The sequence below is a fragment of the Eschrichtius robustus genome, chromosome 2, assembly GCF_028021215.1.
Source record: "Eschrichtius robustus isolate mEscRob2 chromosome 2, mEscRob2.pri, whole genome shotgun sequence".
Lineage (NCBI taxonomy): Eukaryota > Metazoa > Chordata > Mammalia > Artiodactyla > Eschrichtiidae > Eschrichtius > Eschrichtius robustus.
Genome location: NC_090825.1, coordinates 160,482,554 through 160,505,730, shown reverse-complemented (window position 1 = coordinate 160,505,730; position 23,177 = coordinate 160,482,554). Strand labels below are relative to the sequence as shown.

The 23,177-nt window shown below is 44.4% G+C and overlaps 1 protein-coding gene across 1 annotated transcript in view; it reads right to left on the bottom strand.

The window, feature by feature from the left end:
- Positions 1 to 11,915: 11,915 nt before the first annotated feature.
- RASGEF1C (RasGEF domain family member 1C) overlaps positions 11,916 to 23,177 on the bottom strand; it is a 106,466-nt gene continuing 95,204 nt past the window's right edge. The window contains exons 12-14 of the mRNA XM_068534668.1: positions 22,510 to 22,633; positions 12,437 to 12,509; positions 11,916 to 11,940 (exon numbers count right to left, since the gene is read on the bottom strand). Coding sequence (XP_068390769.1) covers positions 11,916 to 11,940; positions 12,437 to 12,509; positions 22,510 to 22,633 — 222 coding nt within the window. The remainder of the gene's footprint in view (positions 11,941 to 12,436; positions 12,510 to 22,509; positions 22,634 to 23,177) is intronic.

Below are 23,177 nucleotides of genomic sequence, written 5' to 3'. Positions count from 1 at the left end.
TTATCATAAATGGATATAGAATTTTGTCACATGCTTTTTTTCTGCATCTATTGAGATGATCATGTGATTTTATCCTTTGTTTGTTAATGTGGTGTATCACATTGACTTGCAGATATTGAACCATCCTTGCATCCCTGGAATAAATCCCACTTGATCATGGTGTATGATCCTTTTTCTATATTGTTGAATTCAGTTTGCTGACATTTTGTTGAGGATTTTTGTATCTACATTCATCAGAGATATTGGCTTGTAATTTTATTTTATTTTTTGTAGTGTCTGTCTGGATTTGGTATCAGGGCAATGGTAGCCTTGTAGAATGAATTTGAGAGTGTTTCCTCCTCTTAAAGTTTTTGGAATAATTTGAGAAGGATTGGTATTAACTCTTCTTCATATGTTTGGGAGAATTCCCCTGTGAAGACATCTGATCCTGGACTTTTGTTTGCTGGGAGCTTTTTGATTACTGATTTGATTTCTATACTAGTAATTGGTCTGTTCAGGTTATCTATTTCTTCCTGATTCAGTTTTGGAAAACTGTATGTTTCTAGAAATTTTTCCATTTCTTCTAAGCTGCCAATTTGTTGGCATATAACTGTTCATAGTATTCTTTCATGATTGTATCTATGTATTATTGATTGTGATTTCTCCTCTTTTATTTCCTATTTTGTTTATTTGGTTCTCTCTCTTTTTTTCTTAATGAGCCAGGCTAAAGGCTTATCAATTTTATATTTTCCAAAAAATCAGCTTTTGGTTTCATTGATCTTTCCTACTGTTATTTTCTTGTTTCTATTTTATTTATTTCTGCTCTGATCTTTATTATTTCCTTCCAGCTCTGGTCATCAGCATCCTACTCCCACACTGCCACCTCACAATCAGTCAGTCCCCAAGTTCTGTCAATCTGCTTCCTTAGCACTGTCTGTTCCCATCACTTCTGCTCCATCCAATCATTCCTCCATCCAGCCATCCACCCAACCATGTTTCTTTCCTTCACTTCTTATCCTCTTTCTCAGTTCCTTGCTGACCTCCTTGTCCTCAGCTATACCCTTTTTTTCACCTAGCACACTGACCATAGGACCATATTTCTGGAAAGGAATGTGACCCTGTCAGGGACTGTGACCCTTGGATCTCAAGGACTTAAAGGGTAAAAGTCAAACACCTCTTTGTGCATTAGCCACCTACTTTGCTTTCCGTTCCCCACTCTTGTACCTGCCATGTAGTCACAAGACTCTTCCCAGAGCTCAGCCTACTCTTTGAAAGATAGTTATGCTGGGTATAAGATTCTTGGTTGACACATCTTTTTTCTTTCAGCACTTTGAATGCATCATCTCACTGCCTACCATTGTTTCTGATGATGTTCTCTTATACATGATGGACTGGTTTTTTTTGCTGCTTCAAAGATTTTCAAACTTTTTTCTCTTTGTCTTTTAGCATTTTTACTATGATGTGTCTGTATGTAGATGTCTTTGAGTTTATCCTAGTTGGAGTTTGCTGAGCTTCTTAGATGTATAGATTAATAATTTTCATCAAATTTGACAAATTTTTAGCTATTATTTTTCAAACAATTTTTTCTGCCCCTTTCTCTCTTTCCTCTCCTTCTATTCTTCCCATTATGCATATGTTGGTGAGATTAATAGAATCTCACATTTCTTTGAAGCTCTGTTTACTTTTTTTCATTCTTTTTTTCTCTTTGATCTTCAAGTTGTATAATCTGAATCAATATATCTTCCAGTTTGCTATTTCTTTCTTCTGCCAGTTCAAATATACTACTGAGCCCTTTTAGTAATTTTTTCACTTCAGTTATTATGCTTTCAACCCCAGATTTCCATTTTCTTCCTCTTTATAATTTTGTATCTCTTTATTTATATTCTCTGTTTGATGAGACATTGTCATCATATCAACCTTTATTTCTTTAAGCACAGTTTCCTTTAGTTCTTTGAACATATTTACAATGGCTGCTTTGAAGTTTTTTTCTGTTACATCTGACATCTTGGTCCTCTCATAGGTAGTTTGTGTTGTCTGCTTTTTTTTTTCCTTATGCATGGGCAGATGTTCCTGTTTCTTTTCACATCTTGTAACTTTTCTTGGAAACCAGAAATTTTAGAAAATATATGTTAGCAAATCTGGATACTGGTCTTCATCTCCACACCCCACCCCCAGCCTAGTTGTTGTTGTTTGCTTATTTGTTTGGTGACTTAGGTGGACTGTTCTCGTGAAGTAAATCTATTTTGCTGGCAAAATGGTGAAGCCTTTGATGTTGCTCCTCAGAGGGTGCAGTCTTGGGCATGTGCACAGTCACCCTGAGATGACGGTGGCTTTGGCAGGGTTCTTTTTGACTGTCTCTTTCCCTCATCTCTCTGTTATCTGTCTGTCTTTGTTGGTATCACACCCATCTGTTAAGCTCCACTAATTCTTGGATGATTTTTCTATTGCTTTTGACAATGTCCTGGGACATATACTGTTCCACAGTCTGATCCAATTAAATGCAAGCCCCCTTTTCAGGGGTAGTTTTAAAGGTCAATTTTTGAGTTTTGTTCTGACCCCAGTTGGGTTCTTCATTGCTGCCTTTTTCCATGGCTCTTTCTGGTAACCTAGCTCTTTTATGGTTTAGCTTATAGTTCTCATGAAGATGCTAGTCTCCTACTAATTGCTTACTACCGAAATTTCTATTGTTTTTGAGAGTGCCCTTAGGCTTGAAATTTGCTACATTATGTTTCAAATAAAGTAATTTCCTCTGGGTAAAGCTTGGGAGTTCTCTGTTCTTATGGCCTGCCTCTCCCTGGGCAAAGTCTCTGAGCCACTGCTCCATCATGGGTAATGGGGACAGTGACCCACTTTCTCAGAGTGATATCTTTGCTTTATGGGCAGAGCACTGTGTGGGGGCTGTAGCATCTGGTCTCCTTGGCTTGCCTCTCCCAGCGTGGAACCTTCACCTTACAAGTGAGCTGGGGTGAGGGTAATCAGGGCTCCAATATTCTCTGACTAAAGCACCTGGGATAGAGTTTCCACTCTATGAATGGGAGCTGGTGGAGGAAGGGAGCCTCTGACCTCTCAGCTGTACTAACTCAGGGTTTAACCTTTACAATATGTAACTGGCGTGCGGGGATGAGAAATACTGGCAGTGGGTTCCTCTTGGGGAGATATGGTAGCCCTTGACTGGAATCTGGGGGGAGAGGGAGCCCTATGTTCTTGGCTGCACCTGCCTGGAGTGGAGCATCTATCATGCTGAGCTGAGAGTGAAGAGTGAGGAAGTGGGTCACGGTTCAAACACCATAAACTTTCACTGTTCTTACTGAGTTTCAGTAGATTTTCTTAAATAAATTTTTCTTCATTTACTCTATGCTCTTAAGACAATTTACACAAACTTAAAAAAAATCATTTTCACCACCTATGCTTGTTTTACTGGGGAGTGGGTCCCTGGAGCTCCTTACACGACCATTCTAGAAGTGGAACTCCTCCCACCTGCTCTTTGAGATTTCTGCTCCTGATGCTTGAAAGAGACTCTTCATCATCACTGCCCTGAGAAACTTTTCTGGCCCTGCCCTCCCTGTCCCCTGTTCCCAGGTGTTTCCTCCTCTGGTAGCCCCAGGTGTTTGGAATCGTATTACTTTGGAAGGAGATAACCTTTGAGAGATAAACCCATCTTTTGCTGTCCCTGCACTTCCCCATTTCCCTGCTCATTACTCTGGGTACACAAGCCCTCTCAGGTTTGGGAGCCTCATTCTACCTCCCACAGTGATTTACTGTAATTTTTTGGGTATAATCCTCGAATGGAATTTTATAATATGGCTTTAGAAATTATTTTAAAAATTAATTTAAAAAATCAAAGTACTGCTTGAAAATAATCTATAGTGTTAAAGGGCTTATAACAAAGGTCAGCTATCCCTTTTCTCCTCTGCCCTTCCTTTTTCCATTCCCCAAGAGCACTCTGGGGTAATGGTTAGGATGGTCACACCTTCCAGCCACCCCTCAGAGCAGGCTTTTCCAGGAGTTCCTGCCCTACTTGCTCCAGTCTGCCCTGTCTCCCCAGGTCTTCCCTTGTTCTCTCCTTGCGTTGTAGCCTATGTTTGCTGGTGCTCATCACCTTTCTTATTTCCTTATTTGGCACACATATCTTGCAGCAGGAACATATCCTGATGATGTTAAGTGTTGGCAAGGATTTGGGGGGCCCCCTGAATCTTGATGGTGGGGATATAGACTGGCAAATATTCTGGAAAGCAATATTGCAATATTCTGTGAAATTAAGAATGTATAGATCCTGTCCAGTAATCCCACGTGCATAGAAATCTCCCACAGCTAGAAGCTGGAAGTCTTCACTCCTCAGATTCTCAAATATACGTTCTCTCTGTGTGTGAAATTTTAATTAATCAATTTAATTTTTGGATAGGTAATACATTGCATAGTTCAGAAGCAGAAAGTCTATTTCTATCCACCCAGTCCACACCTCCCAAAAGTTAACTATTATTAGATTTTTGTGTATTTTAGAACGTTTAAAAAATTTTAGAGACTTTTAATGTAATATAAGCAAACATAAACATATATTTCTTCCCATCCGTTTTTACACAAATGCTAACATACTATACATGCTTTTTTATACCTGTATCATAGAGTGGGTACCTTTTTATATCAGTACGTAAAGAGCATCCTCATTACAGCTGCACGGTATTCTGTGGTAGGGCTGTGCAGTGATTGATTTAACAAGTTTCCTATTTATTGACACTTGGCTGTTTCCAATCTTTTTCTGTCAAACAGTGCTGTGATGAATAGCTGTCTGCAGGCTTATTCATTTGGAGGTGTACAGGCATGATGGTAAGATAAATTGCAAGAGATGGAATAACTATGTCACAGCATACACATATTTGCAATTCTGGTGAAAATTGCCAAATTCACTTCCATAGGACTGTATCAATTACACTCCAAAGAGCAATGTGGGAGTGTCTGTTTCCCCATCTTTGCCCACACAATTTTGCAATTATTATTCTGTCAATCTAAGAGGTGAAAACAGCATACCAATGTGGTCCTCTTTTGAGTGAGGTTGAACATTTCTGCCATCCATGAGCATCTCTTCACACATTTGAGTCATTTGCATTTCTTCTTCTACAAAACTGTTTTTTATCTCCTGCCCATTTTTCTGTTGGATAGTCAATCTTTCCATTTTCTTTTGAATCGTCTTCGGTCATACGTTTCCCCCCCCCCCCCCGCCAATTTCCCCAGAACTCCTCCCTTTGAGGTTGCTGTTTACCTCTCTGCCGCCCAGTGTGAAGGTCAGCTCTTGGTTCTTGTCTTATTTGAATTTTCAGCAGCACAGGACACAGCTGATCATCCCTTCCTTCTTGAATCTTTCTTTATCAGCTTTTGTCTCTTCTTTGGTTTTCCTCTTAACTTCTAGAAACTCCTTCTCAATGTCCTTTGGTGGATCTGCTTTATTTCCCCAACCTCTAAACATTCGAATGCCCCAGGGCTCAGTTATCTTCTCTCTGTGCCCTGCTCTCTAGGTGCTTTATCTGTGCCCCTGGCTGTAAAGCAGCCTGCACAGGGAAGCCCCCCAGATTTACATACCCAGGCCAGATCTGCCCTCAGAACCCCAGAGTCATGTCATTCCAATTCGTACGCAACACCTTCACTGGGCTGCCTAATGAACATCTCAAACTGACCATGCTCCACATCAAATTCCTGATTTTCCCCTTTAATCCTACTCCTCTCCCAGTCTCCCACAGCTCAGTAAATGGCAGTGCCGTTCCTCTATTTGCTAAGGCCCCAAAACCTTGGAGTCAGTCTTGACCTTTCCCTTTCTCTCACATTCGACTTATACTCCATCAGCAAATACTTTGAAGGTTTTACCTTCAAAATATATCCCAAACCTGGTCATGTGTTGCTACCTCCACTGTTACACTCTGGCCCAGGCTACCTTCTTCTCTCACCTGCGTCCTGTTAGCGCCTCCTAGCAGGGTCTCCTTGCTAAGTGCCTGCGTGTGTGAGATCCAGTGATTGATTAGCCATAAAGACAGACCTAGACGGAGAGGTTGTATATGTTAGTGTTAAGAGATCTTAGTTTAAACCAAACTGTGCTCTACCCTGATGTATTTTATTTATGTTTTAATGCAAAAAGGCAAATAATTATTGAAGTAAATGAGATGTAACTGTCCACAAAAGCAGTAAGAGTAAGTAAATTGGCTGAAGAGCTTTCTGCATTGCTATGCTGCACTAATCTTATTGCTGACTTAGCTCCTCACTGTCAGCCCATCCAGTGTGCATGCAGAGGCCAGGAGAATGCACCAGTCTCCCACGTGGGCTCCAAGAAGGAGTTTAGGCATGCCTCTTCAGCAGGTGGGGGCTCTCTAGGTTCTGGGCTGGGCTGGGGAGCAGAATCCACCTGCTGTCACAGGAACAGGAATAATGTAACCATTAGTTACTTCCCTATTATGCAAATACTGTGCTAATCAAATTTTTTTCCTTAGGATAAATTACAAAAGTAGAATTATTGGGTTAAAAGGTATCAAAGAAATCTTTCTAAAACTGACCATGTTACCTCTTATATTAGTCTGGGTTCTCCAGAGAGACCAATAGGAGAGATAGATAGATGGTAGGTAGGTAGGTAGATAGATAGATAGATAGGTATAGATGATGGATAGATGATAGATAGATGATAAGGTATTGGCTCATGTAATTATGGAGGCTGAGAGTCCCAAGATCTGCCGTATGCAAAGTGGAGAGTCAGGACAGCCAATGGTGTAAATTCCAGTCCAAATGCAGAAGAACCGTGTCCCAGGTGGAAAATAGGCAGAGAGCGAGTGAATTCTCCGTTACTTCACCTTTTGTTCTTTTCAGGCCTCCAGCTGATTGGGTGAGGTCCCCTCACATTGAGAAGGACAATCTGATTTACTGAGTCCACTGATTCAAATGTTAATTTCATCCAGAAACACCCTCACAGACACACCCAGAATAATGTTTGACTAAATATCTGGGTACCCTGTGGCCCAGTCAGGTTGACACATAAAATTAACAATTACATCACCTCCCAAAATACTTTAGTGTCCCTCCTGCCCCAACCCAGAGCTCCAGGGTAAACTCCAAGCTCCTTGGTCTTCCCCAGGTGAGGGGGGTGTATTTCACCATCTGGCCTCTGCGAGTCTTTCCTGCCGTTGCTCTCTGCCCCCGACACACTGGATTCCTGTCTCCCCCGTCTCTCTGCTGATCTTTTCCCCAGCTTGCCCACTTGGTGGAGGTCTATTGGTGGGGGTTCTAGCTTATGCCTCAGGTCTGTTCATCCCCAGTTAATTTTCCTACCCTTCTGGTCTTGCCTGGAGGCCCAGCATTGGATATCTAAGGCAGTGTCAGGCTCTCTGCTCAGCCTGAGGGCAAGGGCCTGGTTGTGCTAAGAAGCATCTGGTGTGTGTGTTTTAAGATGTCTCTGGATCTGTTCCCTGGCCCAGGGATCTAAGGCTCCCATCTGAGTCCTGAGAGTGAAAAATGGAGCCATTTTCACTGAAGACGCTGTGTATTGGGATGTGAACCTTACAGCATGGATGCCGGTGGCAAAGGGTAGCATGATGGGGAGCGTGGGGTGAGGCCTGCTGTCTTCTGCTGCTGGGGAAGAGGCACAGCTGTGCCCAGCAGAGCCCACAGAGGGGTGTGTGCAATAGGGGAGCGGGGAGGTTGTCCTGAGCATACATGAGACAGTAGATGGCACACCTGAAACACCAGGGGCCACGGGGGGGCTCAGCAACCCTCCAAAGAGGAAGTGGCACGAGCGGAGGAAAGATGTGTGTCATTGTGTCTGTGCTTGTAGGAAGACCCAGAGGCCATTTGGAGCTCGCCTTGGCTCCTCAGCACCCTGAGCAGCAGAGCCTTGGTGGACAATGGACCCTGGTAGGCCCAGGCTCTGTCCCTGCAAGCTGGGTGTCCTTGGGCAATGGCTTTGCCTTTCTGAGCCTCCGTTTTGTCACTTGGCAAGGGGGATGGTGATAGCACCTATCTCGTGGGATGTGTCAGGCTGTATATAAAGTGCCAGGTCTGGGGCTTAGCACCCATGATGGAAGCATTTCAGTTTTGGGGTGAAATGGAGCTTCCAGCTGAGGCACACCCCGACTGTGGCTCTTGACTGAGTTATCTGGCTCCCTGCTCCCTTGACTCATGGATGGGGTGTATCAGTGGTCAAGAGTTAGCGACTGGGGAGGGCACTGCTTGGGCGTGCTGTGGGTGGGGTACCCCTTCCTTGGGAACCTCATATGAGCCCTGCAGCGTGGGGGATGCAGTGCCCTGAGGTCTGATACCTGCCTGCGGTATCTGAAGGACGAGGGGCCACACTGGTGGCTGTCTGTCTCTGAGTTGTTAGGGTCTGTGGTGTTCTGGGAGAACTTTGGACACACCTTTGAGAACCACCCTGGGGTTGTCTGGGGTCCTGCCCTGGAGGGCTGTCAGGTGGAGAGACAGGCCTCCACAGAAGCCTGGATGTGGCTGAGTTCCTGCGATAAGTCACTGGTCACTGGCCACAATGGAGACACCCGCCCCAAGAAACTAGGGCGGGTGGGGAAGCAACGTAGGGGGCAGGGGCTTCAGAGGACCCACAGATCGCCCATATGAGATGAATTGAGACCCCAGCCAGGCCCAGGGGTCTCTGAGGCAAACCCCAGACAGGGACATCTTCCTGTCCTAACCCCCCTGTTCCTTCCCTGGAGGGCTCAGAGAAAAAGTGCTAGACAACAAAGGAGAGACTATAGCCATGGCCCTTCTCTGGCCTCCTGTGCACAGTGGGGCTGCTGGTCGCCCCGGAGCCCTGAGGCCCAAGTGCCTGCTGTGTGGCTCAGCTGGGCGGCCCCAAACCTGCTGTGTGGCAGGGATCTGTGTCACCTGGCACCAAACTTGGCCTCACGGGCATCACTCTTGGGCACCACCTGTGTGGCTGACACCTGCCCCCCAGGAATAGGCTCCAACTGCTGCATCCCCTGTGGGCCATCTGACCTGGCCATAGGGACTGAGGCCAGGATGGCAGGAGGACAAAAGGGCCTCTACAGGGAAGGGCCTGGAGTCCTGGATGTGACTAAGGAACCATCCAAATGACTGTGAGCAGGGCACCATCCCTCTCTGGGCTCCGAGGCTGCACCTGGAGAAAGGGCACCAAGATCCCCAACTGCGGAGTTATTGAGAGAAGGCCCTCCTCCTGGCCTGGGCACCTGGGGCTTGGTATCAAGTGGGTGCTCAGCAAGGCGGGGAGCAGGGCCCCTAGGATGAACCTAAGACACAAACGCACTCAGCTTGAGTCCCTTTGGCCCTGTGATCTCTGTGGGGCTGGCCATGGGCTGCCTCCTTCCCTCCTTCCCTGGACCCTCTCCCAGCTGGGGACGAGCCCAGGCCTCACACCACCATCCTCACCTGACACCTATTCTGCACTGGGCCACTGAGGGGCTTGCAGGCTAGAGGGAGCAGATGTGGGTGAGGGGGCTGCATGTCAGGAACCCCTCCCCAGAAGGGGGAACTTACAGCTGAGGTTGCAGCTCTGACTAGATCAACAAGCTCAGGAACAGCATGCCAGGCAGTAGGAAGAGCAATTGCAAGGCCACAGAACTAGGAAATAGGAAATAGACTCAGGCCTGGGGGTGGGCCTCTATCAGCAGTGACATGCTTGACCTGCCTCTCACCTAACCTCCAGAGTTTCAGCTGCGGGCCCTGTACTGCTTCTCCAACATCCTTTCTTCATGTTCCCCACAGCCTGGAGGAGGCTGCTGCAATCTCCCAGTATGAGATGGAGAGGACTGCGAGGGGTATGGCTGAGCTGAGGAATTTGGGATCTGGCCTTGGAGAGAGAGCTGGGATCCTGGGCCTGGGTGAGGGATTGCATGAGGCAGGGGGGGACACTGTGGCCAGCTGCCCCCATCCCCTTGACCTCACCTGCTGCTTCCTGAAGCTCAGCATTCTGGGGTTTCCTCGTAGGTCCCTGCACTGAGTTGCTCAGGAGTAGGGAGCTGGAGCCAGGTGACCGGCAAGGTCGGGGCCCATGCGTAGACTGGGAACCCCCTCCAGAGTGTCCTGTCTCCCTGTGGCTGGCGAAGGATATAACCTCCTCCTCCCCGGGCAGGCCTCCCAGAGCTCCATGGGCATCAGCCCTGGACTGGCCATCACATGTCTCCAAGGCCACTAACCCCTTCTGTGCCACTTGCCCCTGCACCTGACAGGCAGCGCTCAGTGTGACCAGGGCGCAGGGACAGTCCCTGCTGATGTTTGTAGGGGTCTTGTCTAATGTTGCCCCAGACACCAAGGGAGTGTGTTGGGTAGGGACGAGGGGATCAGGAGGTGCTTCTAGTCAGCTCCTGGAACCCCCCAGGACTCGGGTTTGGCACCAGGACCCCACCCCCACCCCTTTGGGGAGCTAGATATGGTGTGAGGCAGGGTGGGAGCCTGGGCTTGGCTGAAGCCCAGTTCCTGCTCTGCTACCCACTCCACTACTCACCCTCTCTAGGGTCTCAGATGAAAAGGGGTGGGCTGGTCTGGTGCAGAGCAGATCCCATTCAACCCTAACGTGCAGTGTTCCCATGCCTCTGTCAGGCTGCAGGGCCCTTCTGGGGCCTTGCTGAGGTCCTGGGTTCATCAGGCAGAATTCCTCAAGTTGGGGGAGGCACCTGGGGTGCTGGTTGCTCTGTCTCTACCTGTCCCTCAGGTGGGACCAAAGGCCACACTGCCAGGACAGCAGTGTCAGGTCCTAGCTGAAGGGGTCCTAGACTCTGAGAGTCCTGACATGGTCAGGAGCTGGCCAGGATGCATCAGTGCACCTTCAACACATCACTCTGCCCTCAGGCCCTGGCCAGGAATGGGGGTGTACATCACACTCCCTGACTTCTTGGCTGGGTGACCTGGTCACTTGCCAGGTGAGGGCTCAGCAGCTCCACAGCCCCTCCACTTCCTGGCCCAGAAACTTGGCTCAGTGTGTGAAGGGCTGGGTGAGAGCCCCAGGGGAGGAGCTTCATGGTGGGCTGAGGGTCCTCCCTGGATTCATCACTCTTTGCCCAAACAAGAGAGGTGTCTGGCCTCACACAGGGCTGTCGGTATCCATTCACCGGAGCTTACCTAGCATCTACTGCACACCAGCTCCTCTTAGCAGGACATGGGGTCTATGGAGTGGAAATAGCCACCAAGTCCCCCTCCTGACCTGTGGTCACAGCATTCCTGGGCCTGAGCTGGGAAACTGCCCTGCATCCTGGCAGAAGCCCGCGGGTGAGAGACATGAAGTGGATGTGGATACGCAGGGTATACCAATGTGTTTATACCAACTCTAAAATTTACAATGTACTGTACACACTGTCAAGTCTGTGATTCAAATTTGTCCTGCTGACCAGCATCATAGTGGTCACCAGAAAGCTATCCCGATACCAGCAGGATGCAGAAAGGGGGTGCACGGGGCTGCAGAAACCAGCCCATCTCAAGGGGCAGGGTTAGGTCCATCAGTAGAATGGCAGGGGCCACTGGTGGGCTCTGGCCCTTCTCACGTCATGGTGGTGCTCGCTGGAGATACAGAGGCTCCCAGGCCACCTGGAGACGGACTGGGTGTCTGTCTCCATGGCACGAGTCACCCACTCTCAGGAGTGACACTGCAGTCACCCAACTCCTTGGGTCATCGCCGAGGACAGACAGACTGACCAACAATGTGAGCACCACTGTCCTGAAGGCAGGGCCCCTGAGGCACGTGCCACCCCTGTGTTTGGAGGCTCTGGGCCCTTCCAGGGCTGAGGTTCCACAAAAGGTGGAGAAAGGTCTCCTGTGCTGTGTGGTCACTGTGATGGGCACCAGGCCACAGGGTCACGGTTTGCAAAGCAGCGAGGCACCAATGCCTCCTCCTCCCACTGGGCTGGCTGGGGCAGGGCGGCAGAAGGCTTCTGCTGGCTTCCTCTCCTCCTCCTCCTCCCCATCCTCCTCCAGCTCAGTGCTTTTCACGTCTTCCCCAGAATAGAAGACCTGCAGATTTAAACATGCCGAGCGAGGGTGGTGAGAGCCCGCTGGCCCGGCCCGTGGTTATACTCTCGTCCAGCCCCCCACCCCAGAGGGGCGTGTGCAATCCTCTTGGCTCAGTCCTTAGAGCCCGCTGCTGCCCATCATTTCCAACCTCCGCTCGGCTGTGTTAACAGGCCGAACAAGCAGGAAGTGGTGTGTGTCTCACTTTCTGCCGTAAGAGTATGGACTGGTGTTCCAGGCCCTGGGGCACACATCTCAACTGCCCATGGGGCAGCCTCCAGTCGTGAGGGGTCATGGTTCCAGCCTCTTCTCCCTACCCCAGCACTTAAGTTCCTCCCCCACCTCTAAGACCCTGGTCTGACCTGCCCCTCCCCACGGAGGGGCTCCCAGGAGGCTGACAACCGGGTGTAGATGAAGTCCCTCCACTCTGTCTTGGCCCCAAGCGCCCCACCCGCTCCCTCCACCTGCCTCCCACACTTGTCTTGGCACAGAGACTCACCTTAGAGATTTCCACCTCTCTTTTTCTGTTTGGTTCTCTGGACTCTCACTTTCATAAGAAGCCAAATAAAGACCTAGTCAGAAAATGAAGTGATATTATGCATTTATGAGCCATGACAATAACCTCTTCTACACCCAGAGTCTCACCTGCTTTTTGTTTTTAAATTAAATTGTTGTTGGGAGGTAACTGTAGATTCACAAGCAATTGTAAGAAATAATACAGGGAGATCTGTGTATCTTTTACCCAGTTTCCCCCAATGGTAACCACTTGCCAGACTATAGGACAGGATCATCAGCAGGATATTGGCGCGGACACAGTCAAGATATAGAACATTCCATCACCACAAAGATCCCTCATGCTACCCTTTTATAGCCACACACACTTCCCTCCCATCCCCACACCTCTCTTAACCCCTGGCCACTACTAATCTGTTCCCTGTGTCTATATTTTGTCATTTCAAGAATGTGATATAAATGGAATCACACAGTATGTAACCTTTTGGGACTGATTCTTTTCACACTGTAATTCTCTAGAGATTCATCCATGCTGTAGTGTGTGTCAGTGTGGTTCATTGCATTTTGTTGCTGAACAGTATTCCATACCATACTTTGTTTAACCATTCACCCACTGAAGGACATCTGTATTGTTTCCAGTGTTTGTCTGTGACAAATTAAGCTTCTGTAAACATTGGTGTATGAGTTTTTGTGCAAACATGTAAATTCATTTCTCTGGAATAAATATATGCCCAAGACTGTAATTGCTGAGTCACATAGTAGTTGCATACTTAATTTTATAAGAAACTCTTTGTCTGGTTCTACATCCTGAAGATATTCTCTTGCTTCTTTTTTTCTAAAAGTTTTATAGTTTTACATTTTACATTCAAGCCTGTGATCTATTTTGAGTTTATTTTTGTATAAAGTGTGGACTTAGGTTGAAGTTCATTTTTTGCCCTATGGATGTCCAAATGCACCTGCACCATTTGTTGCAAAGACTATCTTTCCTCCACTGAATTGCTTTTGCACCTTTGTCAAGAATCACTGGGCATATTTGTGTGGGTCTCTTTATGGCTCCTCTATTCTGTTATATTGATCTATGTGTCTGTCCTGCAAACACCGCACTGTCTTGAATACTGTAGCTATTCAAGCTATATTGGCCTTAATATTGGGTAGAGTGATTCCTCCTGTTTCATTCTTCTTTTTCAAAATTGTTTCAGCTATCTTAGTTCCTCTGCATTTTCATATAAACTTTAGAATAATTTTGTCTGTATCTATAAAAAATCTTCCTGGAATTTTGACAGGAATTGCATTAAATCTGTCCTGAAATTTGGAAAGGAGAACTGATATCTTTGCTATGTTGGAGTCTTCCAATTTATGAATGTCATGTCTCTCCATTTATTTAGATCTTTGATTTCTTTCATCAGCATTGTGTAGTTTTTAGCATACAAATTCTATACATGTTGTGTTAGATTTATACCTAAGCATTTCTTTTTTGATTGATTGTAAATGGTATTGTATTTTTAATTTCAGTGAACTCATATTCATTGTGAGTACATGGAAATAAAATGAGTTTGCTTGTTTATTTTGTATTCTGTGATGCTTGCTGAACTCATTTTGTTCTAGGAGTTTTTATGGATCCCTTGGGATTTTTTACATCTGCAAATAGGGGCAGTGTTAATTCCTTTCTGATATGTATGTCTTTTATTCCTTTTCTTGCCTTATTGCACTGACTAGGTCTTCCACCAATGTTGAATAAGAGTGGTGAGAGTAGACATCCTTGAGTTGTTACCAACCTTAGTGGGAAAGCATTCCATCTTTCACCATTAAATATGATGTTAGCTGAAGGGTTTTTGTAGATGCAATTTATCAAGTTGGTAAATTCCCTTCTATTCTTATTTTTCTGAGAGTTTTTACCATGCACGGGTGTTGAAATTTGTCAAATGCTTTTTCTCCACTGATTGACACAATCTAGTTTTTTTTTGTTCTTTGACCTGTTAATATGGTGGATTATATTGGCTGATTTTCAAATATTGAATAGCCTTGCATTTCTGGAATAAGGCCACTCGGTCATGATATATGATTATCTTTATATTTTGCTGAATTATACTAGCTAATGTTTTCTTAAGGATTTTTTGCATCTATATTTATGAGGGATTATCTGGGTAGAGTGTATTATCTGTACTGTCTTTGTCCAGTTTTGATATCATGATAATACTAGCTTCATAAAATAAACTGGAAAGTTCCCTCCTCTTCTTTTTTCTGAAGGAGATTGTGCAGAGTTGGTGTTACTTCATTAAATATTTGGTAGAATTCTCTAGTGTAACTATCTGGGCTCAGACATTTCATTTTGGGATGTTTTTAAATGAAAAATTCAATTTCCCTAATAGCTATAGGGCTATTCAAATTATCTATTTTATGTTGAGTTGTGGCAGTTTGTGTTTTTTGAACAATTGGTCCATTTCATCTAAATTGTCAAATTTACACGCATAGAGTTGTTCATAGTATTTTCTTACAAGTTTTTTGATGTTGGCAGAGTCTGTAGTGATACCCTGTTTTGTTTTGTTTTTTTTGTCATATATGGCCTTTATTATGTTGAGGTAGGTTCCCTCTATGCCCACTTTCTGGAGAGTTTTTATCAGAAATGGGTGTTGAATTTTGTCAAAAGCTTTTTCTGCATCTATTGAGATGATCATATGGTTTTTCTTCTTCAATTTGCTAATATGGTGTATCACATTGATTGATTTGCATATATTGAAGAATCCTTGCATCCCTGGGATAAATCCCACTTGATCGTGGTGTATGATCCTTTTAATGTGTTGTTGGATTCTGTTTGCTAGTATTTTGTTGAGGATTTTTGCATCTATATTCATCAGTGATATCGGTCTGTAATTTTCTTTTTTTGTAGTGTCTTTGTCTGGTTTTGGTATCAGGGTGATGGTGGCCTCATAGACTCAGTTTGGGAGTGTTCCTTCCTCTGCAATTTTTTGGAAGAGTTTGAGAAGGATAGGTGTTAGCTGTTCTCTAAATGTTTGATAGAATTCACCTGTGAAGCCATCTGGTCCTGGACTTTTGTTTGTTGGAAGATTTTTAATCACAGTTTCAATTTCATTGCTTGTGATTGGTCTGTTCATATTTTCTGTTTCTTCCTGGTTCAGTCTTGGAAGGTTATACCTTTCTAAGAATTTGTCCATTTCTTCCAGGTTGTCCATTTTATTGGCATAAAGTTGCTTGTAGTAGTCTCTTAGGATGCTTTGTATTTCTGCAGTGTCTGTTGTAACTTCTCCTTTTTCATTTCTGATTTTATTGATTTGAGTCCTCTCCCTCTTTTTCTTGATGAGTCTGGCTAATGGCTTATCAATTTTGTTTATCTTCTCAAAGAACCAACTTTTAGTTTTATTGATCTTTGCTATTGTTTTCTTTGTTTCTATTTCATTTATTTCTGCTCTGATCTTTATGATTTCTTTCCTTCTGCTAACTTTGGGTTTTGTTTGTTCTTCTTTCTCTAGTTTCTTTAGGTGTAAGGTTAGATTGTTTACTTGAGATTTTTCTTGTTTCTTGAGGTAGGCTTGTATAGCTATAAACTTCCCTCTTAGAACTGCTTTCACTGCATCCCATAGGTTTTGGGTTGTCGTGTTTTCATTGTCATTTGTCTCTAGGTATTTTTTGATTTCCTCTTTGATTTCTTCAGTGATCTCTTGGTTATTTAGTAACGTATTGTTTAGCCTCCATGTGTTTGTCTTTTTTACGTTTTTTCCCTGTAATTCATTTCTAATCTCATAGCGTTGTGGTCAGAAAAGATGCTTGATATGATTTCAATTTTTTTAAATTTACTGAGGCTTGATTTGTGACCCAAGATGTGATCTATCCTGGAGAATGTTCCATGCGCACTTGAGAAGAACGTGTAATCTGCTGTTTTTGGATGGAATGTCCTATATATATCAATTAAATCTATCTGGTCTATTGTGTCATTTAAAGCTTCTGTTTCCTTATTTATTTTCATTTTGGATGATCTGTCCATTGGTGTAAGTGAGGTGTTAAAGTCCCCCACTATGATTGTGTTACTGTCAATTTCCGCTTTTATAGCTGTTAGCAGTTGCCTTATGTATTGAGGTGCTCCTATGTTGGGTGCATATATATTTATAATTGTTATATCTTCTTCTTGGATTGATCCCTTGATCATTATGTAGTGTCCTTCCTTGTCTCTTGTAACATTCTTTATTTTAAAGTCTATTTTATCTGATATGAGTATAGCTACTCCAGCTTTCTTTTGATTTCCATTTGCATGGAATATCTTTTTCCATCCCCTCACTTTCAGTCTGTATGTGTCCCTAGGTCTAAAGTGGGTCTCTTGTAGACAGCATATATATGGGTCTTGTTTTTGTATCCATTCAGCCAGTCTGTGTCTGTTGGTTGGGGGCATTTTATCCATTCACGTTTAAGGTAATTATCGATATGTATGTTCCTATGACCATTTTCTTAATTGTTTTGGGTTTGTTTTTGTAGGTCCTTTTCTTCTCTTGTGTTTCCCACTTAGAGAAGTTCCTTTAGCATTTGTTGTAGAGCTGGTTTGGTGGTGCTGAATTCTCTTAGCTTTTGCTTGTCTGTAAAGCTTTTGATTTCTCCATCAAATCTAAATGAGATCCTTGCCGGGTAGAGTAATCTTGGTTGTAGGTTCTTCCCTTTCATCACTTTAAATATATCATGCCACTCCCTTCTGGCTTGCAGAGTTTCTGCTGAGAAATCAGCTGTTAACCTTATGGGAGTTCCCTTGTATGTTATTTGTCGTTTTTCCCTTGCTGCTTTCAATAATTTTTCTTGGTCTTTAATTTTTGCCACTTTGATTACTATGTGTCTCGGCGTGTTTCTCCTTGGGTTTATCCTGTATGGGACTCTCTGCGCTTCCTGGACTTGGGTGGCTATTTCCTTTCCCATGTTAGGGAAGTTTTCGACTATAGTCTCTTCAAATATTTTCTCTGGTCCTTTCTCTCTCTCTTCACCTTCTGGGACCCCTATAATGAGAATGTTGTTGCGTTTAATGTTGTCCCAGAGGTCTCTTAGGCTGTCTTCATTTCTTTTCATTCTTTTTTCTTTAGTCTGTTCCGCAGCAGTGAATTCCACCATTCTGTCTTCCAGGTCACTTATCCGTTCTTCTGCCTCAGTTATTCCGCTATTGATTCCTTCTAGTGTAGTTTTCATTTCAGTTATTGTATTGGTCATCTCTGTTTGTTTGTTCTTTAGTTCTTCTAGGTCTTTGTTAATCATTTCTTGCATCTTCTCAATCTTTGCCTCCATTCTTATTCCGAGGTCCTGGATCATCTTCACTATCATTATTCTGAATTCTTTTTCTGGAAGGTTGCCTATCTCCACTTCATTTAGTTGTTTTTCTGGGGTTTTTTCTTGTTCCTTCATCTGGTACATAGCCCTCTGCCTTTTCATCTTGTCTATCTTTCTGTAACTGTGGTTTTTGGTCCACAGGCTGCAGGATTGTGGTTTTTCTTGCTTCTGCTGTCTGCCCTCTGGTGGTTGAGGCTATCTAAGAGGCTTGATGGGAGGCTCTGGTGGTGGGTAGAGCTGACTGTTGCTGTGGCAGTCAGAGCTCAGTAAAACTTTAATCCACTTGACTGTTGATGGGTGGGGCTGGGTTCCCTCCCTGTTGGTTGTTTTGCCTGAGGCAACCCAACACTGGAGCCTACCTGGGCTCTTTGGTGGGGTTAATGGCAGACTCTGGGAGGGCTCACACCAAGGAGCACTTCCCAGAACCTCCGCTGCCAGAGTCCTTGTCCCCACAGTGAAACAGAGCCACCCCCCTCCTCTGCAGGAGACCCCCCAACACCAGCAGGTAGGTCTGGTTCAGTCTCCCCCAGGGCCATTGCTCCTTCCCCTGGGTCCCGATGCGCACACTACTTTGTGTGTGCCCTCCAAGAGTGGGGTCTCTGTTTCCCCCAGTCGTGTCGAAGTCCTGCAATCAATTCCCACTAGGCTTCAAAGTCTGATTCTCTAGGAATTCCTCCTCCTGTTGCCGGACCCCCAGGTTGGGAAGCCTGACGTGGGGCTCAGAACCTCGATACTCTGTTTCATTCCAGATACTAGTAGTTTCTGTCTTCTCTCTCTTTTTCTTTGTCAAGAAGTTCTTTGCTAGAGGATGGAAATTTTATTGTGCTTTTCAAAGAACCAGCTCTTCAATTAACTTTTAAAAATTGTTCTGTTTTCTGTTTCATTGATTTCTGCTCTCTTGTGCTCTTATTTCTTTCCTTCTGCTGACTTCTGGTTTATTTCGCTCCTCTTTTTCTAGGTTCTGGGGGTGGGAACTTAGATGATTGATTTGAGGTGTTTCCTTTTTTTCTAATGTATGCATTACATGCTGTAAAATTCCCTCTCAGCCCTGCTTTAGCTGCACCCTGCAAATTTTGATAGCATTTTCATTTAGTTCAATTTTTAAAAAAATTTCCTTGAGACTTCTTAACTCATGGATTATTTAGAATTGTGTTGTTTAGATTATAAGTGTTTGGAGATTTTACTGTTATCTTATGTTATTGATTTCTAGCTTGATTCCACTGTGATCAGAGAACACATGCTGTATGATTTCAATTACTTTAATTTGTTGCACTTAGGATACAGTCTATCTTGGTATATGTTCTGTGGGCAAATGAAAAAAATGTGTATTCTGCTGTAGTTGTATGGAATGTTCTATAAATGTCTATTAGATCCTGTTGTTTGATGGTATTGGTAAGTTCTGCTATGTCTTTGCTGATTTTCTGTCTAGTTGTTTATTAATTGTTAAGAGAGGGTGTTGAAATCTCTAAACTATAATTGTGGATCTATTTATTTCTCCTTTCAGTTCTATTGGGTTTTGCTTCATAAATATTGCAACTCTGTTGTTTGGTAGATACACATTTAGGATTGCTATATCTTCTTGGGAGACTGACAATTTTGTCATTACATAATGTCCCTCTCTGCCTCTGGAAATTTTCTTTCCTCTGAAGTATACTTTATCTGATATTATTATTGCCATTTCTGCTTTCTTTTGATTAATGTGTCCCCATCCTTTTATTTTTTAACCTGTCTACATCATTATATTTGAAATGAGTTTCACGTAGGCAGCATATAGTTGGGTCACATTTTTAATTTACTCTGCCAGTCTCTGTCTTTTACTTGGTGTATTTGGACCACTTACATTCAATATAAGTATTGATATGTTAGAGCTTAAGTCTGCCTATTTATTTATTTACTTATTTATTATTTTCTATTTGTTCTGTGTTTTGTTTTTCTTCTCTTTCTGTGGGTTACCTGAACAGGTTTTAGAATTCCATTTTGACTTATCTACAGTAAATTCCTAAAGGATATTTTCACTGGATATAGAATTATGGGTTGGCAGTTGTTTTCTTTCAGCACTTGAAAAATGTGCCAGTGCCTCTGGCTATGGTTTCTGATGGGGAACCTGATGTCATTTGAATTGTTTTTCTCCTATAGGTAAAGTATCATTTCTCTCTCAGTGTTTACAAGATTTGTTTCTTTTTCTTTAGTTGCCAGAAGTTTGACTATGATGAGTCTTGGTATGGGTTTCTTTGGGTTTATCCTGTTTGGGATTCATTCAGCTCCTTGAATCTGTAGGTTTATGTCTTTTCCACATTTGGGGAATTTCCAGGCATTACTTCTTCAAGTACTTTTCAACCATACCCAATTTGTCCTCTCCTTCCCAGACTCTGATGACATGAGTGTTAGATCTTTTGTTATAGTCCCACTGGTCCCTGGGGCTCTGGTACAGTCTATTTTTTTCTCTGTTGTTCGGATTGTATAATTTCTATTGTTTTATCTTCCAGCTCACTGATTCTTTCCTCTGTCCTCTCCATTATGCTGTTGAACCCATCTGTTCAGTTTTTTATTTTAGTTATTGCACTTTTCAGTTCTAAAATTTCCATTTGGTTCTTCCTTATATCTCCTGTTTCTCTGCTGAGATTTTCTATATTTTCACTTGTTTCAGGGAGCCTGAGACTGACTGGATTGCCAGCATGCCCTGTCAGGGGAGGTCTGATGGAGCTGAGGGCAGGGCCAGGCTTTTGTCAGAGGCTTTTACCATCCCAGTTGGGGCCCAATACATCTTAGGTCCCTTCTCTTGAATTTCTCAGCTCTTTTGGAGGGGGTAGAGGGAAGGATAGGAAGAAGAGAGGGTCAAAAGAGAAGGTGCTTCTCTCTAAGGGTATTCCAGAAGGGCCGGGATTTTATTTGCAAGTTCATAGCAGTCTGTCTGACTGGCACACAGCAGACTCTCTAGAAGTATTGTTGACTGAAGGAGTGAATGAAATGCCCCCACCCCACCTCTGCCCTTCCTGCCGCTAGACTCTCCCCACCTCTCTCCTAATGTGCCTTTGACACATTTTATTGCCCAAGTTCCACTGGATAATGACAACAGTCATCATAATAACTAGTGTAGTAGGTTGAATAATGGGTCCCAGAGATATTTAGGTCCTAATCCCCTGAATATGCCCTTTTGGGACTTCACAGATGAGATTTAGTTAAGGATCTGGAGATGAGGAGATTATCTGGGTGGGCCTTAAATGCAATCACAGGTGTCCTTATAAGAGAGAAAGGGGGAGACGACTACAGAAGGCAATATGATGGTGGAAGCAGAGGCTGGAGTAATGTACTTTGAAGATGGAAGAAGGGGCCACAGGCCAAGGAATTCAGGCAGCCATTAGAAGTCATAAAAGGCCAGGAAATGGATTCTCCCACCACAGCCTCCAGAAATAACCAGCTCTGCCAACACCTCTATTTTAGCCCAGTGGAACTGATTTCAGACTTGCTAACTTCTATAATCATAAGAGGATCAATTTATGTTGTTCTGAGGCACCAAATTTGTGGTGATTTGCCACAGCACCAATAAGAAACTAATACAACTAGTATTGATTGAGTGCAGTCCTGTGGGCTTTGCTTGTGTCACGTCAATTAATTCTCACCATGGCCCTGGGAAGTAGTTTCTCACATTACCTCATCACCTACCCTTTATAGATGCAGTAAGTGAGGTTTAGAGAGGGTGAGAAAGCTGCCCAGGGTAACACAGCTTCTGGGGTGGGAGCAGCCAGGCTGGTTTATCCATCAGGCTGCTGAGCGTCTCATGTATGTGGGGTAGGGGAGACTCTAGATATGGATGAGACCCCCCAAAATTACTGGCTCCAAAATATAAAAAATAAAATGGCAAAATAGAAAGTATTAACGATTCAGATGCAAGTCATTAAAAAGTTCTTCCCCCTAATTTTTTATTTTTGGCAGAAAATGTTTTCCTGAGCATGGGTGTGGGTCCCTGTGTAAAATGCCTGCCATGACAAGGAGCCAGGCCTCCTGTGTGCTGAGCAGCGTTCTCCCAGGGTGGTACCAGGGCATCCTGCATCCAGAGAGCAGCTAACCATGGGGCCACTCTGCTCCCCACAGGGCCCATCAACTCAGCCAGATGACTGTTTGCTTCTCCAGCACTTTCTCTTCTGGAGGAGGGAGCTCCAGGAGTATGCTCATTTAGCAAACTCATAAGCAAATCTGTTGTGTCTGACAAATGATAGGATGGAAATACTATTTAAGGGGACACACATCAACAGTGCTCTGGAGAAAGGGTGCCTCATTTCATGTTGGTGTGTATTACACATGAACACACACACATACACAGGTACACACTCACACACGCAAACATGCGCATGCACACACCAGTTGTGGAAAGACCCACGGTCAGCCTAGTGCTTTGCCACCCCCACATGAGTCCTGGAAGGGCTGTTTTTATCATCATGCCCACTTTCCTGTTGAGGAAATTAGGGTCAGACATCGTTCAGATTTACAATGTCCAACGGCATCCAAACTGTGCCTGGGGGAAGCCTGGCCTTGGGGCCCAACCTGCAGCTCCTCAGACCCTGTCCTGTGCTCTGGGGGTAGCAACTATTCAGTTGGGGGATGCAGACTTCCCTGCTTCCTCGCAGAACTAGCACACATGTGGTGCATCCCTGCTCAGAGCAGGGGCCCTGAATGGTGATGTGACCAAGAGACCACCCACGAGTTCTGTGGCTGGGGGTCAGGGAGGCCATGGGGCCACCTTACCATCCTCGCTGAAGATGGGAGCAGTGTGCAGGTAGTGGGTGATGCTGGGGTCTTGCTCGAAGGGACACTCCACTTGTTTCCATGTGATGAACTCTCCTACTTGCTTGGCCAGCTCCAGAAATTTCTGCCAGGGACACAGAGACACAAAACGATGCACCCTGAGTGCCTGGAGGTCACCTGTGACAGTGGGGCCGGCCCTGGCCTGGTGTCTCTTGTCATCCCCAGTGAGGCCTGCCTCTAGGGTGGGCAAGGTGGGACATGGGGCAGAAAAGTGACGGAATCACCCATCAGGAAATCTGGACATTTGTCACATCTCTTCACTCTCTCTGAAGAATTTGCCATGCCCAGCACCTAGGGTTCACCTGTCCCCCTTGTCATGGCGAGAGAGCAGCCTTGGGCTATGCCATCAGCAGGCAGTGCATTTAGCTAAAGGTGACTATTACTTTAGTTTCATTCTGTTTATTTTTGTGGTTATCTCAACTAATGGCAAGCGATATATCCCTACTTACAGCAAGTTTGTTTATGTAGAGAATGAGGCAAATACATTTAAATAAATGTATTTAAGTAAAATTTAATTCATTTAAGTAGAATTTTAATTGAGTAAAATTTAAGTACATTTATTTAAGATTTTAAAAACTGCTAACTTAAAGGAGGATTTTAAATACAAA